At 64.2% G+C, this 8,340-nt stretch overlaps 1 protein-coding gene across 1 annotated transcript in view; it reads left to right on the plus strand.

Annotated features, from left to right (window-relative positions):
- The window catches only part of LOC309535444 (maestro heat-like repeat family member 5), a 68,100-nt gene extending 64,879 nt beyond the window's left edge, over nucleotides 1–3,221 (plus strand). The window contains exons 19-20 of the mRNA XM_082228514.1: nucleotides 2,181–2,251; nucleotides 2,537–3,221. Of these exons, the coding sequence (XP_082084640.1) occupies nucleotides 2,181–2,219 (39 nt within the window). The 3' untranslated portion in view covers nucleotides 2,220–2,251; nucleotides 2,537–3,221. The remainder of the gene's footprint in view (nucleotides 1–2,180; nucleotides 2,252–2,536) is intronic.
- Nucleotides 3,222–8,340: the final 5,119 nt, after the last annotated feature.

An 8,340-nucleotide genomic window follows, 5' to 3' on the forward strand; every position in this document is an offset into this window, starting at 1 on the left:
CTGTCGTGGGGACGTTACTTTTCCACCCCCCTCCCAATGTATTTACTTCAAACCATACTCACGTTCGAAGATGTCCCCCCGCAGATCTCAGGATCCTTTTCTTTTTAGCCGGCTTGACCTCGCCTTTGCTCCCCTGGTTGAGCTTTTGGTGACGATTGATTACCGCCCACAAAGAGGAGGCAGGGAGAGGAAGAAGGATCTCTGGGCTAAGGTTGCCCAGTGGCGCCTGATCCCCTCTATCTCCCTCCTCACCTCTGCAGGAGAACCGAGGGGAATTTCAATAGTTTTTATAAGGTCTTGCAGCCCATTGTTCGGGGTCTTTCCTCTCTCTCGCTAGTGAGGGAAACACCCTGTTGCAACAGTTCAATAAAGGCCAAGCCTACAGGCTGCTGTTTTGCTCCAAGTTATCCTGGTTGGTGTCTTTGTTTTTGTCCAAGGGAGCCCTCAGATTTTTCCGTTAACACCAACAATGCCCAGGAGAAAGGCCTCTGGTTTCTTAAGGAAGGTATATTTAAATACCTTTTTCATTTCATTATATATCATTTCCCAGAAAGCCTTAATCCTTGGGCACGTCCACCAAAGGTGAAAAAAGTACCTTTAGTTTCTTTACATTTCCAACATTTATTATCAGGCAAGTGGTAATTTTTTGCAAGCTTGACTGGGGTCATGTACCACCTATAAATCATTTTCATAATATTTTCCTTTAAGGCATTACATGCCATAAATTTCATACCGGTGTTCCACAACTATTCCCAGTCAGCAAACATAATGTTATGACCAATATCCTGTGCCCACTTTATCATAGCTGATTTCACTGTTTCATCTTGTGTATTCCATTTCAACAGCAAGTTATACATTCCTGACAAGTTCTTAGTATTGGGTTCTATCAGTTCTGTTTCTAATCTTGATTTTTCCACCTGGAAGCCAATTTTCCTGTCCAACTTAAAAACCTCCATTATTTGGTAATAATGGAGCCAGTCTCTCACTTTGTCTTTTAATTTCTCAAAACTCTGCAATTTAAATTTATCCCCCTCTTGTTCCAAAATTTTCCAATATTTCGGGCCTTTTGGCATCCATATTGAGTTTTTTCACAGCCTTAGCTTCCATTGGCGACAACCACCTTGGGGTTTTATTTTCCAACAGGTCTTTATATCTAATCCAGACATTATATAATGCTTTCCTGACAATATGATTTTTAAAAGCTTTGTGAGCTTTAACCTTGTCATACCATAAATATGCATGCCACCCAAAAATATTGTTAAAACCTTCTAAATCCAAAATGTCTGTGTTCTCAAGAAGCAGCCAGTCTTTCAACCAGCAGAAAGCTGCTGATTCATAGTAAAGTTTAAAGTCCGGCAGGGCAAATCCCCCTCTTTCTTTTGCATCAGTTAAAATCTTAAGTTTTATTCTGGGTTTCTTTCCCTGCCAGACAAATTTCGAGATATCTTTCTGCCACTTCTTGAAACAATCCATCTTGTCCACAATTTGCAATGTTTGAAACAAAAACAACATTCTAGGCAATACATTCATTTTGATCACAGCAATATGGCCCAACAGTGAAAGCTTCAAATTTGACCATATTTCTAGATCCTTTTTTACTTCCGTCCAGCATTTCTCATAATTGTCTTTAAATAAATTCACATTTTTAGCTGTCATGTTAATCCCCAAGTATTTCACTTTCTTAACCACAGTTAAACCCGTTTCATTCTGGAACCTCTCCCTTTCAGTAACTGTTAAATCTTTCTCTAATACCTTAGTCTTTAATTTATTCAGTTTAAATCCTGCGACTTGACCAAACTCTTGAATTAATTCTAAGACTCTTTTAGTACTAGTGTCTGGCTCTTGTAATGTAAGTACCAAGTCATCTGCGAATGCTCTCAGTTTGTAATGTTTAACTCCGACCTGTACCCCTTTAACCAGCTGGTCCCTTCTAATCGTGTTCAGCAAAACCTCGAGGACCGATATAAAAAGCAATTATTTCTAATGTTTCTTATGGTTTCTTTATTCCTCGCAATTTAACTGTCAAATGTTCTTTAGCATTTACACATTTTTTATTTAATTGTACAACTTCAGCTGCATTCACTGCTATCATGTCTAATATATATGGACAATGTTTTTTGATAGAAGATGAATGCATACATAATAAAAGATGCACTTACAGTGGCTTTGCTCCAACTTAGGGGATGTCTGACTCCGATACGGACACTTCCATGACCTAGTGCGCAAGTTACTGCAGGCAGCAATCATACAGGTATTCTGTTAATGGATGGACAAGTCTTCACCTTTGGAAGGCTAAGATTTTTCTTAAAATTACATTTTTATATGTACTATTGGAAACACCTTAAAGCTGGTATAAGTTCATATGTATTTATTTTTGCCCGCTTTAAAGATTGATTTTTGTGTGTCTGCTGGTTTATTATATATCTTCTTTTCTCTTTGTTCCGCTATGTATCGGGGTGGGGAGACTAATAATAATAATAATAATAATAATAATCCTTTGCTCATCCAAATAAGCTGTTTTCATTTATTTATTGAGGCCACTAAGTCTTTGAACGGAAGAGATTTCTCCAGTTTCAAGCCTCATCTCATGCTCTTCATGAGCCAAGTCCAAACCCTCCTGCAGTTCAGACCCAGTTTAGGATGTGTTTGGTTCAGCATGATTCCAACCAGCTCATTCTCCTTCCTTCCCTTTCCCACCAAAATGTACCTGACTGTGAGAGCAGAGGCGAATTAGATTGGGAGGGCCATGCCCAGCCCTAGAGGTTGGAATGCGGAGTCCAGGCCCACCAGAAACCAGCGGAGAACTCCATAGTTCCAAATGGAAGCACCAGCCTAGCTTCTGCTGTGGCCAGATTGGGATGAGAAGGGGCAGGATGGGTCATGCGTGGCTGGGTGCTTCTTGATGGAGATCATTGAATTGAAGTGAGCTGCTTTGGGGGCCAACCTGAATCAATCCCAAAATAACCCGTTCAAGAGGTGCTTTTTAGAAACTGAGCTCACAGCCTAACTGTAAAACCATGACATTATATGCTTATGAAATACGTGATATTTGTTGTCTGATAAGGGGGGGAGGCAGCTCTATAACTTCCATGGGTCACAAAAAGCCTGGGGTTCAAAACAAGGCACCACCTTCTCAGGTAAATATCAGGCTTGAGTCCATAAATGTTGCTCGACTTTATCTGGTGTCACTTAGGCTCTGCCTGTTAGACCGCCCATGCTGCCGCCGCCATTCGGCCCGTGAGACCGCCCGTGCTGCCGCCGCCGCCGCTCGGCCCGTGAGACCGCCCGAGCTGCCGCCGCCGCCGCTCGGCCCATGAGACCGCCCGAGCTGCCGCCGCCGCCGCTCGGCCCGTGAGACCGCCCGAGCTGCCGCTGCCGCCGCTCGGCCCGTGAGACCGCCCGTGCTGCCGCCGCCGCCGCTCAGACAGTGAGACCGTCCGAGCTGCCGCCGCCGCTCGGCCCATGAGACCGCCTGCCCTGCCGCCGCCGCCGCTCGGCCCGTGAGACCGCCCGCCCTGCCGCCACCGCCGCTCAGCCCGTGAGACCGCCTGCCCTGCCACCGCCCTGCCCTTGAGACCGGCCGCCCTGCCGCCACCGCCGCCCTGCCCGTGAGACCGCTCGGCCCGTGAGACCGCCCGTGCTGCCGCCGCCGCTCGGCCCGTGAGACCGCCCGTGCTGCCGCCGCCACCACTCGGACCATGAGACCGTCCGAGCAGCCACCGCCGCCGCTCAGCCCGTGAGACCGCCCGCCCTGCCGCCACCGCCGCTTGGCCCGTGAGACCGCCTGCCCTGCCGCCGCCCTGCCCTTGAGACCGGCCGCCCTGCCGCCACCGCCGCCCTGCCCGTGAGACCGCTCGGCCTGTGAGACCGCCCGTGCTGCCGCCGCCGCTGCCCGGCCCGTGAGACCGCCCGCCCTGCTGCCACCGCCTTCCCCGTGAGACCGCTCGGCCTGTGAGAACGCTCGTGCTGCCGCCGCCGCAGCTCGGCCCGTGAGACCGACCGCCCTGCCGCCACTGCCCTGCCCGTGTGACCGCTCGGCCCGTGAGACCGCCCGCCCGCCCGGCCGCCGCTGCCGCTCGGCCCGTGAGACCGCCTGCCCTGCCGCTGCCCGGCCCGTGAGACCGCCCGCCCTGCCGCCACCGCCCTCCCCGTGAGACCGCTCGGCCTGTGAGAACGCTCGTGCTGCCGCCGCCGCAGCTCGGCCCGTGAGACCGACCGCCCTGCCGCCACTGCCCTGCCCGTGTGACCGCTCGGCCCGTGAGACCGCCCGCCCGCCCGGCCGCCGCTGCCGCTCGGCCCGTGAGACCGCCTGCCCTGCCGCCGCCCGGCCCGTGAGACCGCCCGCGCTGCCGCCGCCGCCTCTCGGCCTGTGAGACCGGCCGCCCTGCCGCCGCCGCCACCATGCCCTTGAGACAGCCCGCCCTGCCGCCGCTCGGCCCGTGAGACCGCTCGGCCTGTGAGACCGCCCGTGCTGCCACCGCCGCTCGGCCCGTGAGACCACCCGAGCTGCCGCCGCCGCCGCTCGGCCCGTGAGACCGCCCGAGCTGCCGCTGCCGCCGCTCGGCCCGTGAGACCGCCCGTGCTGCCACCGCCGCCGCTCAGACAGTGAGACCGTCCGAGCTGCTGCCGCCGCTTGGCCCATGAGACCGCCTGCCCTGCCGCCGCCGCCGCTCGGCCCGTGAGACCGCCCGCCCTGCCGCCACCGCCGCTCAGCCCGTGAGACCGCCTGCCCTGCCACCGCCCTGCCCTTGAGACCGGCCGCCCTGCCGCCACCGCCGCCCTGCCCGTGAGACCGCTCGGCCTGTGAGACCGCCCGTGCTGCCGCCGCCGCTGCCCGGCCCGTGAGACCGCCCGCCCTGCCGCCACCGCCCTCCCCGTGAGACCGCTCGGCCTGTGAGAACGCTCGTGCTGCCGCCGCCGCAGCTCGGCCCGTGAGACCGACTGCCCTGCCGCCACTGCCCTGCCCGTGTGACCGCTCGGCCCGTGAGACCGCCCGCCTGCCCGGCCGCCGCCGCCGCTCGGCCCGTGAGACCGCCTGCCCTGCCGCCGCCCGGCCCGTGAGACCGCCCGCGCTGCCGCCGCCGCCTCTCGGCCCGTGAGACCGGCCGCCCTGCCGCCGCCGCTCGGCCTGTGAGACCGGCCGCCCTGCCGCCGCCGCCCTGCCCTTGAGATCGCCCGCCCTGCCGCCGCCCTGCCCGTGAGACCGGTCGGCCTGTGAGACCGCCCGTGCTGCCGCCGCCGCCGCTCGGCCCGTGAGACCGCCTGCCCTGCCACCGCCCGGCCCGTGAGACCGCCCGTGCTGCTGCTGCCGCCGCTCGGCCCGTGAAACCGCCCGCCCTGCCGCCGCCGCCCTGCGGTTGAGATCGCCCGCCCTGCCGCCGCCCTGCCCGTGAGACCGGTCGGCCTGTGAGACCGCCCGTGCTGCCGCCGCCGCCACTCGGCCCGTGAGACCGCCTGCCCTGCCACCGCCCGGCCCGTGAGACCGCCCGTGCTGCTGCTGCCGCCGCTCGGCCCGTGAAACCGCCCGCACTGCCGCCGCCGCCACCATGCCCTTGAGACCGCCCGCCCTGCCGCCGCTCGGCCCGTGAGACCGCTCGGCCTGTGAGACCGCCCGTGCTGCCACCGCCGCTCGGCCCGTGAGACCACCCGCACTGCCGCCGCCGCTCGGCCCTTGAGACCGCCTGCCCAGCCGCCACCCTGCTCGTGAAACCGGCCGCCCTGCCGCCGCCCTGCCCGTGAGACAGCTCAGCCTGTGAGACTGCCCGTGCTGCCGCCGCCGCCCGGCCCGTGAGACCGCCCGCCCTGCCGCCCCCGCCGCTCGGCCCGTGAGACCGCCCGCCCTGCCGCCGCCGCCGCTCGGCCCGTGAGACCGGCCGCCCTGCCGCCGCCGCCGCTCGGCCTGTGAGACCACCTGCCCTGCCGCCGCCCTGCCCTTGAGACCGGCCGCCCTGCCGCTGCCGCCGCCCAGCCCGTGAGACCGCCCACCCTGCCGCCACCGCCCTGCCCGTGAGACCGCTTGGCCTGTGAGAACGCCCGTGCTGCCGCAGCTCGGACCGTGAGACCGCCCGCCCTGCCGCCACCGCCGTGCCCGTGAGACCGCTCAGCCCGTGAGACCGCCTGCCCTGCCGCCGCCCGGCCCGTGAGACTGCCCACGCTGCCGCCGCGGCCGCCCGGCCCGTGAGACCACCCGCCCTGTCGCCACCGCCCTGCCCGTGAGACTGCTTGGCCTGTGAGACCGCCCGTGCTGCCGCCACCGCCGCTCGGCCCGTGAGACTGCCCGCCCTGCTGCCGCCGCCGCTCGGCCCGTGAGACCGGCCGCCCTGCCGCCGCCGCCGCTCGGCCTGTGAGACCGCCTGCACTGCTGCCGCCCTGCCCTTGAGACCGCCCGCCCTGCCGCCGCCGCCATGCCCTTGAGACCGCCCGCTCTGCCGCCGCTCGGCCCGTGAGACCGCTCGGCCTGTGAGAGCGCCCGTGCTGCCGCTGCCGCAGCTCGGACCGTGAGACCGCCCGCCCTGCTGCCACCGCGTGCCCGTGAGACCGCTCGGCCCGTGAGAACGCTCGTGCTTCCGCCGCCACCTCTCGGCCCGTGAGACCGGCCGCCCTGCCGCCGCCGCTCGGCCTGTGAGACCGGCCGCCCTGCAGCCGCCGCCCTGCCCTTGAGATCGCCCGCCCTGCCGCCGCCCTGCCCGTGAGACCGCTCGGCCTGTGAGACCGCCCGTGCTGCCACCGCCGCTCGGCCCGTGAGAAAACCTGCCCTGCCACCGCCCGGCCCGTGAGACCGCCCATGCTGCTGCCGCCGCCGCTCGGCCCGTGAAACCGCCCGCCATGCCGCCGCCATGCCCTTGAGACCGCCCGCCCTGCCGCCGCTCGGCCCGTGAGACCGCTCGGCCTGTGAGACCGCCCGTGCTGCCGCCGCCGCTCGGCCCGTGAGAAAACCCGCCCTGCCGCCGCCGCTCGGCCCTTGAGACCGCCTGCCCAGCCGCCACCCTGCCCGTGAAACCGGCCGCCCTGCCGCCGCCCTGCCCTTGAGACCGGCCACCCTGCCGCCGCCCTGCCCATGAGACCGGTCGGCCTGTGAGACCGCCCGAGCAGCCGCTGCCGCCGCTCGGCCCGTGAGACCGCCCGTGCTGCCGCCGCCACCGCTCGGACAGTGAGACCGTCCGAGCTGCCGCCGCCGCTCGGCCCATGAGACCGCCTGCCCTGCCGCCGCCGCCGCTTGGCCCGTGAGACCGCCCGCCCTGCCGCCACCGCCGCTCAGCCCGTGAGACCGCCTGCCCTGCCACCGCCCTGCCCTTGAGACCGGCCGCCCTGCCGCCACCGACGCCCTGCCCATGAGACCGCTCGGCCCGTGAGACCGCCCGTGCTGCCGCCGCCACCACTCGGACCGTGAGACCGTCTGAGCAGCCACCGCCGCCGCTCAGCCCGTGAGACCGCCCGCCCTGCCGCCACCGCCGCTTGGCCCGTGAGACCGCCTGCCCTGCCACCGCCCTGCCCTTGAGACCGTCCGCCCTGCCGCCACCGCCGCCCTGCCCGTGAGACCGCTCGGCCTGTGAGACCGCCCGTGCTGCCGCCGCCGCTGCCCGGCCCGTGAGACCGCCCGCCCTGCCGCCACCGCCCTCCCCGTGAGACCGCTCAGCCTGTGAGAACGCTCGTGCTGCCGCCGCCGCAGCTCGGCCCGTGAGACCGACCGCCCTGCCGCCACTGCCCTGCCCGTGTGACCGCTCGGCCCATGAGACCGCCCGCCCCCCTGCCGCCGCCGCTCGGCCCGTGAGACCGCCTGCCCTGCCGCCGCCCGGCCTGTGAGACCGCCCGTGCTGCCGCTGCCGCCTCTCGGCCCGTGAGACCGGCCGCCCTGCCGCCGCCGCTCGGCCTGTGAGACCGGCCGCCCTGCCGCCGCCGCCCTGCCCTTGAGATCGCCCGCCCTGCCGCCGCCCTGCCCGTGAGACCGGTCGGCCTGTGAGACCGCCCGTGCTGCCGCCGCCGCTCGGCCCGTGAGACCGCCTGCCCTGCCACTGCCCGGCCCGTGAGACCGCCCGTGCTGCTGCTGCCGCCGCTCGGCCCGTGAAACTGCCCGCCCTGCCGCCGCCGCCATGCCCTTGAGACCGCCCGCCCTGCCGCCGCTCGGCCCGTGAGACCGCTCGGCCTGTGAGACCGCCCGTGCTGCCACCGCCGCTCGGCCCGTGAGACCACCCGCACTGCCGCCGCCGCTCAGCCCTTGAGACCGCCTGCCCAGCCGCCACCCTGCCCGTGAAACCGGCCGCCCTGCCGCCGCCCTGCCCGTGAGACAGCTCAGCCTGTGAGACTGCCCGTGCTGCCGCCGCCGCCCGGCCCGTGAGACCG

Source organism: Podarcis vaucheri, assembly GCF_965113315.1.
Source record: "Podarcis vaucheri genome assembly, chromosome: 6".
Taxonomy (NCBI): Eukaryota; Metazoa; Chordata; class Lepidosauria; order Squamata; family Lacertidae; genus Podarcis; species Podarcis vaucheri.